At 42.5% G+C, this 18,826-nt stretch overlaps 1 protein-coding gene across 3 annotated transcripts in view; it reads left to right on the forward strand.

Annotated features, from left to right (window-relative positions):
- Positions 1-18,826, forward strand: part of NELL1 (neural EGFL like 1) — a 729,607-nt gene that overhangs the window by 151,847 nt on the left and 558,934 nt on the right. For 2 of the 3 annotated variants that reach the window (XM_037040387.1, XM_037040388.1), the window contains exons 6-9: positions 7,682-7,754; positions 8,680-8,762; positions 15,398-15,532; positions 16,764-16,866. In XM_037040387.1, coding sequence (XP_036896282.1) covers positions 7,682-7,754; positions 8,680-8,762; positions 15,398-15,532; positions 16,764-16,866 — 394 coding nt within the window. The remainder of the gene's footprint in view (positions 1-7,681; positions 7,755-8,679; positions 8,763-15,397; positions 15,533-16,763; positions 16,867-18,826) is intronic. The other variant, XM_037040389.1, reaches the window with a different exon arrangement.

Consider the following 18,826-nt stretch of genomic DNA (forward strand, 5'->3'; position numbering starts at 1 on the left):
CCCATCATTCCACAGATGGTAAACATATGTTGATAGGCATATAGAAAAAGCAGCTGTATTGGATTCCTCCCATCTCTAATTCTTGTATTTCCTTTCATGCAGAAAGTCTAAGTCGCAGAGCTGGAAAATCTTATACACTTATAGGTTAATATTTCGGTGCATTAAGACTTTGGAAACAGCAGGACAGCTAATGATATGCTAATGAGCTGACAGTTTTTATTGATCATAATGAAAGTTGACAAATGTCTTCCGTGGCTTTTATGCAAGCTGGAATATTTTATTAACTGTCTTCAGGGTAGAAATACATAACTGGTTGCCTTTTGAAAATCCTCCTTGTAAGTTTCCCCGAGTCTGACTTTTCGTTAGCCTGTTGCCAATGCTTAGGTCCTGGCCAGTTTATAAACAGAACATATCTTTGTCCATATATTTACTCGCCCCGCAGGAACTCTCCCCACCCCCTTTCCTTTTCCCTTTCTGAGCAATTTGTTTCAGTGTTTTAGCATACAAAAATATATACAGCCATTTTCTTCAGTGTAAACAGAGATCTGCAGGGAAATAAGAGCATTAAAAAAGAATTAGCATTTTTGGGTGGTAAAGCTGCTTTTATTTGTATCAGAAAGCTCCGAGTCTTAGAAGGACTTGCCTAATTTTAGTTATTCCTTACAGAGGAGTGTAATAATGGCATGATTTTTCTAATCTTTTTTTATTGCATCTTCCTGTATTTCTTACTGTGAAATGAGAAATGTTCTTGAACAATGGAAATAATTGGGCATTAGTTCTCCCAGAAAAACACCCATGATGTACAACCTGTCTGGTGCAAATTTATTTTTTAGTGCCTGGTGAGCCGAGTGTAGGAGGTAGAGGGTGGAAGCAGGTGGGTGTGACAAAGAGGGAAATTCCATTTTTCTTGCTTCCGTTAGTACTAATAGCAAAAGTTTATTAATTTGGCCTCTGCCCATTAGGGATTTATTTAGCTACTCAGATTGGCTAAGGTTTAGAATTGTACTAACAATCAGAAGAAGAGTTCTTTAGCAAATTAATAGTGTAAATAAGATCGTGGAGGAGGGGTGTATTAGGCTACCTAAAAGGGTCTCTGTTTTCCAGCCCTGAAAAATGGGGCTACAAATACATAATTGTATTATGTATTGTTGCATTGCATTTTGTATTATACATTGTATTATGTATTATATGCATTGCATTAGCATGTAATGCAAATAATTCATTTTGGACAGTTGCATAGTATCTTCCAGTTAAGGCAGTTAAGATAGGACCTTGTTTTGATGACAGGACTTCATTGTAACAGCATCTTGTTACCTCCTGGAATTCCGAAACTTTCTCAAATGCTATGTTATTACTTGTGCATATTATAGTGGATCAGCACTGGTGTTGGAGTTTATGGCCTAGGATTCAGGTGTCCTGTGGGAAAGCTACCAAAAATATTGAAGCCCTGGGTTTTTCGTAGGTCAGATGACCAGGTGAGCTGCTTCACCTCTGTTGGCCTCCCTGGGTGTACAGCAAGGTCACCTCGGAAGCTTTTTCAAAATCTGCAGGACTGTCCTCCCTCAACCTCCTCTAAAATTCCGATGTGCACCCCTAGTTTAACAACTCATGTCCTACCTGTTCTTCACAGACTAACAGATAGGAAAATGTTATTGCTCAATAATGTACAATTCATAGTTTTCAAGAGTTTGATGCCTTTAAGGTACTTACTGTTCCTACCATGTGAAATATACTACAATAGGAACTGCAGGGGATCCTGAGATGAAAATATATGACTTCTGCCTTCATGGCTTTGATAATTTAGTAATGCTATTGGTTGCCATTCAGCTTCACATGAGGAAGATTTTACTCTATTCATAGATTGCATTGGGATGCTGTTGTCACCACTCCGAACTTTTAATGAGGAAACCCTTTTTGCTCCCAAAGAAACAATGAATAGAGCAGAGTTTTCCAAAGTGACCTTTCATCAGCATCATCCGGGGCAGCTTTGAAAAATGAAGGTTCCTGTCCTGCCGGGGCAGCTCAGCTGCTGACAGCATTGGCCCAGTGCACCGAGGTTGTGGGCCAGTCCCTGGTCAGGGCTCAAACAAGAACAGCCAATGAATGCACAAATAAATGGAACACCGTGTTGATGTCTCTCTCTCTCCACCCCCCTATCCTCCTCCTCTCTCCCTCCTTCTCTCTCAAAACCAATCTTCCCCTCTCTCTAAATATCAGTCATTTAAATAATTAAAAAAAATAAAAATTCCCCAACCCTACTGAAACAGAATCTGGTGATTGACCCATAATCAGAATATTAAATACTCAAGGGGATTGTTAAGAAACTTGAAGCTTGAGAAGTGCTGCTCTGAGGAACAATCTGAAATAAAGCGTAGGTCTGAATAAGTGAGGTCCAATGGGGTCAGCTAACTTATGCCCAGCAAGAGCTGTATTTTTCAGCTAAGTGTGGATATACATAAAGTTAAATAAGGAGCAATAATAGAAATTCTACCTTTGATCCCTTATTTCATATTTTTTTTGCAGTGCATGAAGGCAAATTTTTATCTATAGAAATCTTCATAGATGATTTTTCTGGGAGGAAAAAAGCTGATGGAGCTACTTTGTAGTTTTATTAAAAAATAACTACACACTTAACAAATGCTTGTTTTATTGACAAATGTCCTTGCACTAAATAGACGATATGGCAATTCAGTGCAAGACCTCCTGGAATATACACACATTTGTCTTCACATGCATACACACACACAGTCAGACTCCTCTGGGTTGCATTTGGTATTTATATAGTATATTGCCATCCTTCATTTAGTCCATCATGGAATTACATCCATTCAAAGAAATTAACATTCCACCTTGATTCATTTGGCAAGAGCACATTTTCATGCCATTTTGTGGGCTGACCCTTGTGACCTTGCCTTAGAAATAAGTGCAAGTGCTTTGAGTTTTTGCATTAATGGGCACTGAGAAGCTGGCAGCCCTTATTTCCGTTTAGTTTAAGTCAACATCATTGACCTTACCTGCTGATCTGTGTGAAACACAAGTGCATGTCAGAGATTAATGGTGGTAAAGCAGAGGAGTGAGGAGGGAAGTAGGTAAAAGAAAGATGTGAGAGAGGCAATTTGTAATTTATAATGTAACAAAACCAAGGGGCACACTTGAAAAAAGCGAAAGTGATGTGTACTGTATTATGTTGCTACAGAATCAATGAATGGGATATCCTTTACAAATGGATTTCCCTTACTGCTCCTTCAATTTAAAATGATAGACTTGCTGGGTAAAGTATTCTTGCTTGTAGGTCCTTGCTTTTCATCACTTTGAATATTTCATGATATTTCCTTCTGGCCTGAAATGTTTCTGTTGAGAAATCAGATTACAGTGTAATTGGAGCTCCCTTGTAGGTAACTACCTGCTTTTCTCTTGTGGCTTTTAGAATCTCTTACTGTCTTTAAGGCTTTTCATTTTCATTATGATGTGTCTTGATATAGGCCTCTTTGCATCCATCTTGTTTGGGATTCTCTGCCCCTCCTCGACTTGTGTGTCTTTCGCTGTATTAGGGTAGTTTTTGGTTGTAATTTCTTCAAGTGGGTTCACGATCGCTTGCTCACTCTCTTCTCCTTCTGGCATTCCCATGATGCAGGTGTTGTTACATTTCATGTTGCCCCAAAAGTTTCTTAAGTTCCCCTCATTCTTTTTAATTCTTTTTATTTTTGCTGCTATGCTTAGGTGTTTTTTCCTACCTTGTCTTCCAAATCACTGATTTAATCCTCTGCTTCACCTAACCTACTGTTCATTCCTTCCAGTGTACTATTTATTTTAGATACTGCATTCTTTACTTCTGACTGGTCCTTTTTTAATTGCTTCTATGGTTTTTTTTTTTTTTTGCTCTTAAGTATCTTTATAATCATTACTCCAAATTCTCTGTCTGATAAATGACTTGCTTCCCTTTCATTTAGCTCTTCTGGAGAATTCTTTTGTTCTTTATTTGGGGTCTGTTTCATTGTCTTTCCACTTTGGCTTTGTGTTTGTATGGGGGGACTGCACTCGCAGCCCCCCGCCACCCCCCGCCAGCTGCCACAGATGAGAATAAGTATACCAAGACATGATCTGCTTGGGGAGGAAATGTAGCTGATCTCTCAAAGGAGAAGGGCCAGGAGCCTTTTACTGAATGGGCTTTTATTGGGTTCAATTTGCACAGGAATACAGGTAAAGCTCATCAATCACTGTCAGGCAGTGATGATCAAACAATAGATAACATACAAAGAACTATGAGGGCTTTTATTGAGTCAGGGTTAGTTAGCTGAAGGGCTATAAAACTTTGGGAAACAAACTTATTTCATGCTTGAATCCTTATCAGGAAACTGAGGACATTCTTAGCAAAGTAGGTTTCATGGGATTTAATGTATCTCTAGGCTGGATCACCCTGGGGAACCTGCCCTTTCCATCACAGGGCTGCACTGCCCTCTGTCATTGTTTTAGGCTTCAGTCAGGCAGGGGAAGTAAGGCAGCCAAGAGATTAGGAGACTTTTTGCAGACAGAATGAGGACTCAGGCTATATCAAAGCTAAGGGGTGAGGGTCCATCACCCACTTTTTCTGTGGCCCCCCCAAGTCCTTCCCTGAGGGGCCCCTCTGTGATCATGTCTATCTTAGGTTGTCCCTCCTCTGAGGAATCTTGCCGTCATTGGTTAACCGGTCATCCATCCGGTGACAGGCAGGGTGAAGTAAAGGGGGGAGAGGCAGTGCCCCTGCCAGGGAGATAAGCTTTGTTTCCTTAGTGGCTTAGGTCCCAAGGTCTCTCACTCAGCCTTAGCCCTCGGGGGTTACAGCTTCTGAAACCAGGCAGGGTGTTTTCCAACACGTTTGTGTTTGTTTCTCTGTATTAGGTATATCTGCAAAGACTCTGGTGCAGACCTATGTCAGAGGCTACCTGTGACTGGCCCTGGGCTACTTGTTTGGAGCTATTAGTGATCCACAGCTTATGGCTCCCTCTTCTAGGCCTTTTGGTGTGCAGAGCTATCATGTTGTACACCAAAAGACTGGCTTTTAAACCAAGGTGAGCCTAGGGGAGGGTCATCTTAAGTGTCAGAGCTCCCAGAGATCTGCCTTAGTTGCTAAACTTAATCAATGATATAAGCTTAAGCTGTACTCAGCTTAAGCTCCATGGGGTGGGGCAGAATAAATCCTGCAGGTTATTGCTTTGCTTTAGGCTGATGCCTCATGAAGGGAAGTGCTCTGCCTGAGAAAGATGGCCTCTGCAGTTTGGGGAATGACTCAGCATGGGGATCCTGTGGCCGTTCCTTTAGTTTTTTTCCCCAGAGCCACAAGCCCTAGACTCTCCTCATGCATCTCTAGTCCACTCTGCCCTCCCTCTGCCAGAGTCCAGAGTAAGTGGCTACAAATGGAATTTTGTGCTTAGCCCTTTAAGAGGCTCTCTGTGTCTCCAGCCATTTCTCTCTGGTGGACAGAAACCCCACAGCTTTTCACAGCTGGATTTTATCTGGGTTCTTTTCCTGGCTCTGGTGCTGTAGTCTGAGGAGCCCGGCTTGGGATTTAGTCCCCACACTTCTCGGGGAGGACTCCCATGCACTGAAATATCCCTCTGGAACTTCAGCTGCTGCCTGTGGAAGCCCAGCCAGCTCTCTTGTGCCTCCTCCACACTCCCTACCAGCCTTGTGTTGAAGTGGTTTCTTCTGTCTATCCTTCATTATAAAGCTTCTCTCCAGCTAGTGTTCAGTCGGTTTTTCAGGATGATTTCTCTACAATTTAGTTGTAATTCTAGTTTGGTCTTGGGAGGAGGTTTGTGCAGTTTCCACTTACTCTTCCGCCATCTTGAATCTCACAAACGAATTTTCCATTTGCTATTGGAAAGGTAATTAATACTACAACAAATGTATTCTAGGGTTCTGAGTGTGCTTTTCACGGCTGATAAAACTAAGAATGATTTAGGGTCTTCCAGTAAACAGGTAATAGTAGTGCCCTACCTTTCCTGGTCCACGTGCTTTTACCACTTGGTCACCTCAGATGACGGAACATCCTGGTTTGCATGGGACTCTCCTAGGAAAATCCACATAGTCTGGTCACTCTAAATTCATCCTTATCCCACCTGATTAGATAGAAGTTTTCTAATGTGATATTCAGTTCTCTACAATGGTCTGTTCTTTGACTGGGCACATACAGCTTCCTCCTTAATTCACTTTTTCTCTTTTACCTTGAAAAGTAGCACAACGTGCATAGAGATCTAAATTGTGACAGTTTTAATTTGAACAGCTGTTTTGCCGCCCCAGCCCTAGAGTCTTGGAAGGATCCTTAGCGTTTGCATGGAGTCCAGTGCTTCTCCTTTCAGACGAAACAACTGAAGTTCAGAGAGAGTGGTTCTTACTGTCTAAGTTCCCCCAGCTGGCCAGAAATGGATCTAGAACCGAAACCCAGGTTCCCCGACTTCCCATCCTGTGCTTTTCTCAAAGTTTTCAAATGTGCTTAATAATTCCCTGTCCTCTTAGAGGAGTAAATTCAATGAAAAACTGAGCTACTTCACAACGGGAAAAAGCTGATGCACTTAGATTACACTCCATTAATTGTACCCTGAAATTCTTCTGTAAGAAATTATGAATTCACATGAGTTCATATTCAGCAACAAATGCTTTATGGCAGGGACTTCCTCCCCTGGTGAGGCTGTCTCATAATCATAAACACTGCATTATCCAGGAAGAAGAAAAGGTTAATAAATGTATCTAACTCTGAGGAAGAGGGCCTGCAATCCTGTGATTTCTATTAATATTTCCAATTAATATTTTATCTGGAAATAATAAGCAGAAAACAGCATCTGCTGTTTAGGAGATGAGCGCATAAATGTTAAATGTTACTTCCTTTGAAAGACTTGTACACTATCCTAAGCCAATATTTTATTTATAGATTAAGTTCAATATTCTGAACCAGCTTCCACATTTTTCATCTATTCTGTAATGTCTCTTCCATCAAATCAGTTTTTTTTTTTTTAAAAAACACCTGGAACAGAATCTTGAAATTCAATTGGAAAACTCCACAGCCACGTCATTATTTTCATGGAGAGATGGCAGCCCCCAGTGACTTCCTTAAATTAGGGCTGTACTTCCAGAATTAGTTACAGAACTAAAAGGCCACCTTCTACTCACAGGGAGATGTTGAGCCATGCTTCGAATTTCCCAGTTCCCAGTCGTGTTAATTAGCTGAGAGCAAAGATTATTAGGAAATTTTCCCCAGGTCTAATTTTATTTACTTGACTAAGTGAATCAATAGAGACATTTTAGTTGAATATGTTTCTGTGATCTTTTCACTCCTGCTGAAACAATTCTATGAATTAGGAATATTTAATGATCCATGATGATTAGGGCACCGAGGAGAATTGTTACTACATCAGTGACTTTTTGGTCCCATGGTTAAGGAATGTTTTCTGGTGGGTCCTTAGTGCTATGGAGACTTTTGCCACGACCAGTGGCTACTAACTGTAGCTCTCTCCGGATGAATGTGCATTTCAGCATTTCTAGGAGAGGGCGGTTTGGAGTAGTTCAGTGTAGACTAACGCCGACTCACCTTTCGAATGAGGGTGTCGGTCTTGTTTAAAAATCATCTGCTTTGGAGAATATGTGACAAGGCCCTGTGCATGGGTGGCTGCAATCTTGATCCCTGCCTTTCTCTTCTGTTACCAAGGGGATCATCCAAGACGGGAAAATCATCTTTATGCCGAATGGATACATAACCCAGTGTCCGAACCTGAATCGCAGTAAGTAGCAACTTAAAGCATTTGTGAATTTTTAAATATTAGATAACTCGTTTGCCATATCAGAGAAATAGGTCAGGAAGGATATGACACACTATTTACCGTGTTGACTGTGACTGATGAGGTGGTAAGGTTAGTGACCGAACTTAGCTATAGTATATACTTCTGTGTCTTTGAATTTCTAAAAAGCTTATGGATTATTTTACTAGCTTTAATTAGAGTGAAAATTTGAAGGTAAGAAAAATTACATTAGCAGTTTGGGTTCCATAGGTTGGTATGGTAAGGTATGTTTAATATGATTATATACATGTAAAAAACTTTTTTTGAATTGCTCTTTCTTTAGTTTTTTAGCTAGTTTCCAGTGCTATTGCTATTGTTTTACATTTTATACTTAAATTTCTTAAAATTGTAGTTCACATTTAATATTATTTTGTAGTAGGTTCAGGTGTACAGCTTAGAGGCCAGATGAACATGTACGCTTTACTAAGTGTCCCCCCGATATTGCCAGGAGCCCGTCTGGTGCCATACACCGTTATTGCAACATTTTGGGCTGTATTCCTTCTGCTTTACTTTATTTAAAAACTACTCTCTAAACTGCTTGACCTGGATTTGAGTTTTCTTTTTCTTCTGTGGTGATTTGCACTTTTCCAGTCACCTCTCCATAAATATGAGGTTTAATTTTACCATAAACATGGGATACTGCCTTTCTTTGGAGTGAATGGTCCCTCTCCTTCTGTTCGTTTCTTTTTGTTTATTAATGAAAGGGAAAGATCTATACCTGAAATCCTCTGATTTGATGGCAGTTCCAAAGCAGTACTCGAACAGAAAGGCGAAAACTTTTCTACATAGCCAAACAACTGTGGCTTTAAAAACTTCTCTTTTATATTAGCACTGTGTCAACATTTGTTTTTATCTTTTCTTTGTTGAGCTTGCCCAACCTGTAGTGATTTCTTAAGCCTGGTGCAAGGAATCATGGACTTACAGGAGCTTTTGGCCAAGATGACTGCAAAAGTAGGTGTCTGAATTTCATCTGTGATGTTTCGTTTCTTTCTCCACACTAGCTGGAAGTCAGAGTTATTGCGATAATGGAAACATTTTTAGCCTTGCCATCTGTAATATGTTACTATGAAAATGGTTTATTCTTACATGAAATAGCACTACCTATAGTAAACATAGCTATTTCTGTCTTCAATACTATTAGGCTGCCCTAAAATGTTTACTTGAAAAATGTTTGGAAGAAAGAGGCTGTGTGTGTCACTGTCAATTCCCTGGGAGTGGAAAAGAATTTGCCCGTTGGCTATTAAACTCAGTAACACTGTGAGAAGATTGATATATGGTCAGAGCCAAATAAGCAAATGCATTTCGGGCGTAAGAATAATTGCCAATGATCAGAAAGGGTAAAATAGCTGTTGTTAGGGAGAGATTACTGTCACAGGAAGGCATTGTGGCATTAGACATTTCTAATATATGATTCAGCTCAGGACAGGTCCTGAGTTAAATAGTGACAGAGGCAAACTTTGTGTTTCTGCACCTTTGGGTTTATAATTCTCTGTCTTTTTCTCCTCTGCATGATCTACATAAGGAGAATCTTTTGAGGATCGGCTCTGTGTTGGGTGCTATGTCAGGTTCAGAGGAGGGACCGGGGAGCAGGACATGATTTCCACCCCTGAGGTGCTCCTACTGAGAAGCAGAGCCAAACGTGTAAACAAATAGGGGCTTTCATACATATTCATAATGTTTCGATTCATAATGAAAAGCCCTGAGCTTTGCGGCGAAAGGCACGAAGAAACAGAAAATGAGGCTAATGCAGCTATGATGATACTCATCAGTGGTGGACATGAGTTCTAGCCTGGGGCGGAGATAGAATTAGGTTGAGCCTAGGAGACATTATACTTTGCAAAAGGAAGAATTTGGGTAACAGTAAAAATGGTGCAGGAGTCCTATTCCACCGGCGGCCGTGGCTGCTCCCTGCCACCAGCCATGGGAAGAACACTGGTGGGTAGGCGTTCTGGTGGTAGGGCTGTGCTTCAGACCCACAGATAGTGCCTGCTGAAACCAACGTGTCTGTCTCAAACTCGGGTTTTGGCCACATCCCCTCCTGTCAGGAAAGGAGAGACAGAACACTTTTCTGAGAGAGAAGCTGAACCTGCCATTCGCGAGCCTGAGGCATTAGCTCTTGCTTTGGAGTGCAGTGGGAATGGGAACTGTAGGCAGTGATTTGCCTTCCCGGCCTGTGGCATAGAGAGGCTTCTATTTCATGTTGTGTGGGGCAGCTTGCTCTCACTACGGTCAATTATATTGTAGCTTGCTCCCAAACTTCTGGAACAAGACACACGTCATCCAGCCTCTGGTGACCCAGGCTGTCCCCTCCCTGGCACTGAGGCTGCCCTTTTCCTTCTCAGTCTGTCCTGTTACAGGCGGTGGCATTCTCCTCTTTCCGGTCCTACATTATCCAGGATTCACACTGAGGTCTGTCCCAAAAACAGTCTTATGTAAAATGAGCCTTTGCGAGGCAGAGGATATTTAATTGTGGGCAATGGTGAGCAGAAAATCATTTAATCCACCTTCTCACCCCACTTCTCGCACTTTGGAAGATTTATAAGTCTGCTTCTTTTCACCAACGGATAGAATTAGAATTAGAAAACTTGGGTACTTCCATGTTCACTTCATAATTTGAAATCTGTGATAATCTGGAAGAGGAGTTGGCAATCTTTTCCTATAAAGGGCCAGCTAGTGAATGTTAGGCTTTGCAGGCTAAGAGGCAAAATGGAGACTATTTTGTAAATATTTACCTCATTTAAATATAACCATTTAAAATACAACCATTGAAAAATATAAAAATTATTCTTAGCTCATGAGCCCTATAAAAGTATGCTGTGGGCCAGATTTGGTCCACCGTCTTTCGTGTGTCAACCCCTCAGCTGGAAAAAGCTGGAAGGTAGCCCATACTGGGTACTATTATTGAGTATTTGCTATGCGGTATATACAGTGCTTCAACTTTTTATTATCTCTGTCACTTTCATCCTCACAACAGTCCTGTGAGCCAGGCCTGATTTATCAGCCTCCTTTCCAGATGAGAAGACTGAATTCTGAGAAAGTGAAGTAACTTTTTTTTTTAAGTTATATAACTTTTCTCAAGCTAGTGGATGGCAGAGCTGGGGCACAAACTCAGATTCTCCAAGTTGAACTGTGACTGAGAAAGTTTATGGCTGGGGAAGAGAGGGTTAGGAAGAGTGACAGGCGGTATAAAGCAGGGGTGACTGGTGGAGGGAGGGCAGTGGGAGCTGCAGCAGGAGCATGAAGGGTCAGGGAGAAGAGGAATGAGCAACTAAGAGAGAGGATACCTGTTGGGAATGAAAAGTGAGCGTAGAGCTTCTAGCAGCTTATAAAGGGGCAAGGTTAGGGCAAAAACAAGGCCCCTTAACCCATTCTTTTTTGGTAGCTGCTACTTATTTTCCTTGGAAACATGCAGATTTTTCCGAGTCCGGACCCGAGTCCTGCCAGGTCCACGCAGGAGCACTTTCTATCACGTCCTTGCCTTGTGGGTTTTTGGGTCGCAGAGACTGTGCAGAATCAAATTGCAAACAGAGGGTTGTCCAGGCGAATTCTCAGAGAATACATTTCCTTCTAATCAGTGTGCCAACATCTGAAGAGCAAGATCTTTTTCCTGTGCCTTATGAAAGCTTCGTTTCCTTTTTGTTCGGTCTTCCAGCCCTTGGGGCCCTGATCGTCATGTATGAGCTTCCTTCAGCGCACCCTGTTCTCTAACTCCTCTCCCCTCCACCCTGTACAGCCAGCAAGGCAGAAGCTCAGGGGTTCACCACACTTGGCTTTGTAGACAGTCCATGAAGTAGGCAGGTGAGATCTGGAGGTCCAGTATGGTGCACGGCACACAGTGGGCATTCAGTGAGCCATAACTGTAGTTAATTACGTTGGTAAACCTCGGGGGGGAATAGGCAGCTATGAGAGAAAGATGGTCCCTAAGAAAATGTACACCTTCCCCAGCGGCTGGTATCACACAGCCTGGCAGGGGCAGTGAGTTGACGTCCGAGACCTAGTGTAGAGCCAGGAGGTCTTGGAAAGCAACAGAAAGTCCTCGCACGTGGGCCAGAGTGGATCCTAGTAGAGAAAAGCTCAGTGTTCCAGCCGAACAGGAGATGGTAGCCAAAGTCACATCAAACCACATGCAGACGCCGGAGAAGCCCAGGGGTCAGCTCTGCCTAGGAGGGCTTGCTGTTCCTTCCCTCCTTTGAGGTGGGGAGGTTGGAGAATGACTGTGTCCTTGCTAGATACAAGACAGGTCCTAGGCACGGATTGCATGTCCCTTTAGGTGGCAGTGGTCAGGGTACACAACAGCCCTCTTGAAGAATCTGGTGCTCTGGCAAATCCATGCATTTTCCAAGGTAGAGAAAGTGCTGGAAAGCTGTCCCCGGCTGCTTCCACTAAGTGATCCATGAGACCAGCGATCCTCTGGCCTGCTCTGGAAGTTTCCTCAGCACGTTTTGACCCTGTGAAAGGCACCACCTTCTGGGCCAGGTGCATTGGATGGGGTCAGGCTCCACCCTGCTTTGTAAGCTCTGGACAAAGAGGTTCTGGAGATTGGGAATTCCTTGATTCCTTCCGTTTAAATCTTCGACAAATCTATTTATGCAAATCAAGTGGCATTTGGAGTGGCATTTCAGCTTGTAGCATATTTAATTTTGAGACTTTCATTGTTTTGAACAGCTCAATAGTGATTTTTCAATTAAGCTTCAAGATTTAACACAATAGAACAGTTCTTTTTTCCCTTCCATCTAGCAAATGCCAAATAAGTAGTATTTTAGAGAGGGAAAAAAAGCAATCCACCACATGACTAATGTACTCAGGTCCATTTATTGACCTCTTACTGTGAAAAAGGCCTCTGCTGCCTATCTTTGAATGTGTAAGAGCTGAGAATAAATGATTTGGTTCTTGGTTGCTTACATAAATGCATGAACCAAAGTAAAAGAGATGTAGACCTGATACCGTATCTATCTGGGATCCTCAGGCATCTGGGGAGGAAATGGCAGGTAGTGGAGAAATAGCTTTTGAAGATGAATTTGTGGGAATTCAGCATGCTACCATCAGTGACAGAAAACATAATTCACATTTCCATTCAGAGTTGTTTTCTCTTATTGTTGCAACAGGATGTAGCAGAGAAAAAGGAAGGGCGGATTACATATTCAGTGTCTTTGAAAAATAAGTTTTTTTGCTTTGCTATCTCTTTGTGTCTGTCTGAGGCACTCATGTTACAGATAGTGGGGCTTTTCAATGTTATCAGAAAAGGCTAAATATATTAAAAACAAAAGCGAAGTTCAGAAGGTAAACGCAGTTAGTCCCGAGAAAAGCTTTTATTATATTAAAGCTGAAGCATCCCTTGGAATTTTTGATAGTTGAGCATAGTTCAGTCTTATTGGACATTACTGGAAATTGCCATTATTACCCCTAGGCAAAGTCCTGGGTTTTCTGGAAACTGGGACAGATTTGTAATTGTCTTTGGGTCATTTAGTCTTCAAGGAGTTTTTTTTGGAGTGCTACGGATACCAGAGTTGTTCCAGGTTTTCTGAGTGAGACAGGACACTGCCTCTCACAGACACCCAACTCTGAGCTGGTTTTAGGAGGGATGTGGATGGAGGTCAGTTTTTTCTTATTCAGTCCCAGGTCAGCCATCAGTCACTACCTTTTACAGGAACTATCTGGGGTTGTGGAGCGAAGTAAAGATAATGTGTGATGTTTCACTTCCTTTTTTATCTCTTACCTATGCATGGTTTTGATCATGTGACCTCACCAAACTCATGGAAGTGTATTTTCCCTTTGTTTCCTAAAGGATTCCTGGAAGAACTTAATTATCATAAATTCTAGAAACTGTATGATCAGGCTGGAGAGTTAAATGTAACCTGAACTTGGGAATGTAACCTGCATGTTAGAAGAATCATAGAGAGCTGATATTCCAGGAGCAATCCACTCTCAGTTTCTTCAGGGCTGCTTGGCGCATGTGGCTTGCCTGGGATCCTATTTGGTCTTTTCCCTGCCCATTGGTACCAGCTGCAAAAGGCAGACCAGACATGAGATTTCTTGAGAAATTCTGAAAACTTGGAGGAAGAGGCTGTAGTAAGCAACAAAAACCCAGGTTGGAATTTCATGTGCATTCCATTTCCAGAGGGTGGCGCTGTTCTCAGTAACGGAGAGGAGGCAGGCTGTGTGGATTGGAACCAGAGTCAATGCAGAAGATGGTCAGGGCTATCAGGACCCAGGTTCAACCACCAAATCTATAAAGTACTGGCTTGAAAGAGTCTTAGCTGGACCAGAGATTGACTTAGTTTCCGGTATGGGGAAGATAGGTAACACAGGGAGGTGTAAGTATGATTGAGAAGGGAAAGAAAGCCTATTTGATGAGTTTTTAGGAAGTTGTATCGTTTTCAATCAAGGCAGTCTCCATGTAAGGAATGGGGAGGAAGGGAAATGCTGGTACTGGCCTGGGTTACTCCTTCGTGTGGGTGTGGCAATAGAGAGGTAATGCTGAAGTTCAGGATTTGGCACTGCATTTTGGAAGGCAAACTGGCGTAGACTGTGTGGAAGGTGATTGGAAGAGAGGATTCAAACCACGTTGGGAAGAGCTGTGTGGGGACCCTGGTGGGGCTGGCTGTGTCAGGAGCACACATGAGGACTGGGTAACCTCAGCTGTTTGAAGGGAGGTACACTCACTAGGATAGTTCCAAGGGCAAAACTGGATGTACAGGGAAAAAGGGAGAGGTTGGAGGGCTCAAGCCAAGAAAGATGTTTAAGACATCCAGAGCTAACCAAACCAAAACAAAACAAAGTCTTTCCTTGGGGATAATGTGTCCTACCAGTGGAGATGTACACACAAAGACTGGATAATCACATGACTGGGTTACTTATGAGGACATTCACACTGTATAATTCCTGTTAAAAGATTCTTAGGCCCTGCGATTAATGGTAACAGGTGACTTAGAAAAATGAAAAAGTTTCTTTCACCAAATCTTATTCTCACTGGGGGTTTGGTTGCCTCTTTTGACTTTCATCTGAACACCAAAGTGGCTTCTTGAGACATTCTATTTCGGGGATTGTGAGCTGGAGAGAAGCTAGATCCTTCTATGGCTTTCCCTTTTCCTGGCCCTGGTTCCCCAGAAGTTTTCCCAAGACAGAAAGCAGTGACTGCCCAAGCTGTAAACCATGACACCGTGGTCAGTACCTGAAGAACACAGAGGAGATGGTGGGAGATGTAAGCACGTTGGAGTTCCTCACCAAGACTCCTGTAAACACTGTAATGCATCCTTGAGAACATTCATTACAAGGGCTTCCGTGTGGGGCTTTGAGCTGAACGCACATATGTTTTGGAACACCCAGGGAGTCCCTGAGACACAGTTTAATGTCTCATTTGGTGCTCATTAGACCGTGGGAGCCAGTATGTCTTTAATTTAGAATGATTCTACCTCATGTGAAAAAAAACACCAATTCAACACGAAAAACATATCTGACAGGATCAGTGAGCCCCTCTGAGCCTTTCCCCCCCCTCTGCTGGAATTTATTTTTTCTTGTTGCTGGTAGCTTTGTTAGGACAAGGCCATCGAATCACAGAAATTACAGCTGCGAACTCTCGTTTGCAGCTCAACTATGCTGAGACAAGACTGAGTCAGCTGGCAAACTGTCACTGCGAGAAGACTTGTCAAGTGAGCGGACTGCTTTACAGAGACCAAGACTCCTGGGTGGACGGTGATCACTGCAGGAACTGCACGTGCAAAGTGAGACTCCTCGTAAACAAATCAGATAAAACACTGATTTCTAACTCTATTTTTACTGTTGTTTAGGCCCTGACAGACGTCCCCCTTCCCCTCCCCCACTGTTCACTCCCCCCCGCCCCCCCAACCTTCCCCCCTCTGGCTCCCACCACACCCTCGTCTGTGTCTCTGTGAGGCGGACACTCGTATGTTCTTTGGCTTGGCCCTTCACCTTCTTTCAGCCAGTCCCCGCTCTGCTCTGACAGCTGTCAGTGTGGTCCATGTGTCCCTGCCTCTGCGCCTGCCGTGTTCAGCAGTGTATACCGTTCATTACACATTGAACAGGGCAGTGTCACTAATTGCCGTGTAGTCGGGTTCTTCACTATGTCCTACAACTCTCTTAGCACACAAGGCGAGAAGTATTCCCTTTGTGCTAAGGCCCTGTTCGGTACTCTGTGCTGCTATGAAGGGAAACTGGAAAAATAGCATTTCAGACCTAAATGCTTGGATATTAAGATCTGCTTTCTCTCAATGACATTCTCTTAATAGGATCTAATATTATTGTAAAAAGCTTGCTGTTTGGAGTTTGGAGGTTAGAATATCAGAGAGGAAGAACTTTGATGTTTCAAAGAACCTAGCGGTTAGCTGCATTCATGACCTTTTCTCTGCTAGAATAAATTATAAAGGGTGGTTTAATTAGTTCCTAGGTATTTTTACAATTATTTTGCAAGGTAGCCATTATTTGTTTCAGAGAATATCAAGACCCCTCGACTTTGAGGTATTCATCATTTCTACATGCCTTCCTCTCTTTTAGAGAATTACGGGAGCCTTCCCTGCAAATTGATATGTAAACCGCATCCAGTTGAGATTATTTGATGCATATCTGAAGAAGGCCACTGTTTGTCTGAGAAAATACAAAACAGGTTGTTAGAGCCCCAACAATGATTGAAAGGGTCTGCGAAAGGTGTTATTTATGTTCTTGAAAAAATAGGCTTTTTGTTTCCTGCCTAATCTACTTAACCCACACGGGCAGGTGGAAAGAAGCCAGTGATATATATCAGAAAAGTAATTGAGGTGGCTTGGGTTCATTCAGGCTGGAGAAAATATTTTATTTGTGGTCCTAGAGCGGACTGGGAATTCCTCACACGGCTTCTGTGTCCCTGATGGGGCTTCTGGGATGAGCTGTGAGCTTTCTCCGCAGAGGGAACCTTCAAAGGGCACTCCTGAGATGCCCTCCTTGTCCTTCCTTCCTCAGAGTGGAGCTGTGGAATGCCGGAGGATGTCCTGCCCCCCTCTCAGTTGCTCCCCAGACTCCCTGCCCGTGCACATCGCTGGCCAGTGCTGTAAGGTCTGCCGACGTAAGTACTGACTAAGGGTCCGGGTGGCCCTCTGCACGTTGAGATTTATTTTCTCCCCTCTGGGTTAGGCCTCGACTGATTAATGTTGATGAAATGATGCACCAGTAGTCGATGTAATGTTAAATGTATGGTAAGAGGAGCTGCTGTGTTTTAATCGTTTGTGATGTGGCCTGCACTTTACATAGGGTATTTAAAAAAACCCTCACATTAACCCTAGTTACTTTCCTCCTTTCCATTCTGTGCAGAAGGAATTGGTGTTCCCAGGGATTTAGTCACTTGTACAGGATTAAACAGCTGGTAATGGGTGGAGTCCATCTTTAACATCATAACTTCGAAGCTCGAATGTGCTCGGCCCTCCTCATCCTGAATGATCAAGTGAAGGGCCAAATTCAGTGTTTTGGCATTCTGAGGTCTTGGCCAGATGTCCTGTTATTAAAAGTTCTTTGTTAGGAATTTTGGGATGAACTTCAGCTATAATACTAAAACAATTTTCCTCACAGTTGGCTTGTCCAAGTTATAGAGTGATTTATACATCCTTTTCTCTCCATATTTCAAGTGGCACTATTTCAAGTGAAATAGTGAAGGGAACATAGAGACAAGCAATGTGTACAGGCTGCAATTTAGAATGTTTGTTATGCGCCAGTTACCCTGCTAGGTTCTTGACTTCTCCTAGCGTATTGAATCCTCAACTCGATCTTTTTTGGTGGAGATTATTATTATCCCTGTTTTACAGGAATCTTAGGCTTAAGGAAGTTAACTTACCAAAGTCACAGGACCAGTGAGTGGCAAAGGTGAGATGTAAAACTGTAGGAGACCATTCTGCATGGCATGGGCCCTGCCCCCATTGGCAAACATTTACTGCAAAGTAACTTCCTAAAATCCATGCTAAACCTTCCAAGGATGAGTGTAACCAGTTCGACCACTTTTGCCCTTTTCGTTTGCAGAGATCCTCTTCTGTGATGTGATTAGCGTCATTGGCACCTTTGTGTTCTGGGAAAGGTAACCACCTAAAACAAGCTGTGTATAGTAAATGAGGACCATCATGTGATGTGCTGAGAAACCCAATAAAGGCTGGTCGGGGCAAGGGCTGTGGCTTTTGCTCCCCTTGAGAGAAAAGCCATGCTGTCCCTTTTCCTCCACTGGACTCAGTAGTCCATGTGAATGTCTCATTTCATCCATAATGACTCGGACGCTGAGGGCTGGTCTTCTGTAGAAAATGAGAGTTCAAGTTAGAAATGTGGCATCCTAGAGATAATTTTCAAGATCATTTCCCTGTTAAAAAGCACCAACATCATTCCATTTCAAAAGACAGTGGTTCAGCTTTTTGCCAAGAACAGCTCGTTACCTAATATGGTTGTGGAAGTGGGGATTGCTGGTCTGGTCTCACCTGCCCAGAACTTTGTTAAACTCAGAGGAAGCTTTTGAATGTTCCCTTTCTCATGGTTGGCAGAGCACACTCATCACTCAGGAGAGTGTACCTGGCGTAATGTAAAAGAAGAACCTTACTCATTTCTGTCCCAAGAGCTTTGGAAGTCGCATCTGGCGGTGCCTTTAGCCCAAGTGCCCAGGTGTTGAGGTTACAGTTTGCTACTATGATAGAAAGAGCTTTTAGTGGGTGCAAATGTTTTTTTCCAATTTTGATACTTTATGCTAATTTTGATATTTGATAATAATCAACATAAGTTAAAAAACTATTGGGAATTTGTATTTAAAAATATGAGATATTTAAAATCTATTATTATGTGTTCTCTGGGCAGATCTGTGAATGCTTTTTCTTAGGAATTATTGTTTGGACAAAGGGGGTAGATGAGTCTTTTAGCTGTTTTGTGTTTTAACCTTTTGATTTTCTAATTGTGAGAGCAGTGTGTTTATTTGTAACACTTGGAATCCACAGAGGAAAGATAAAGATGGAAAAATCTCCCATAGTACCACTACTTGGAAATAAACACTCTTGAAATTG

Source organism: Sturnira hondurensis, unplaced genomic scaffold, assembly GCF_014824575.4.
Source record: "Sturnira hondurensis isolate 20B ecotype Veracruz unplaced genomic scaffold, ASM1482457v3 Scaffold0002638, whole genome shotgun sequence".
In the NCBI taxonomy this organism is placed as follows: domain Eukaryota; kingdom Metazoa; phylum Chordata; class Mammalia; order Chiroptera; family Phyllostomidae; genus Sturnira; species Sturnira hondurensis.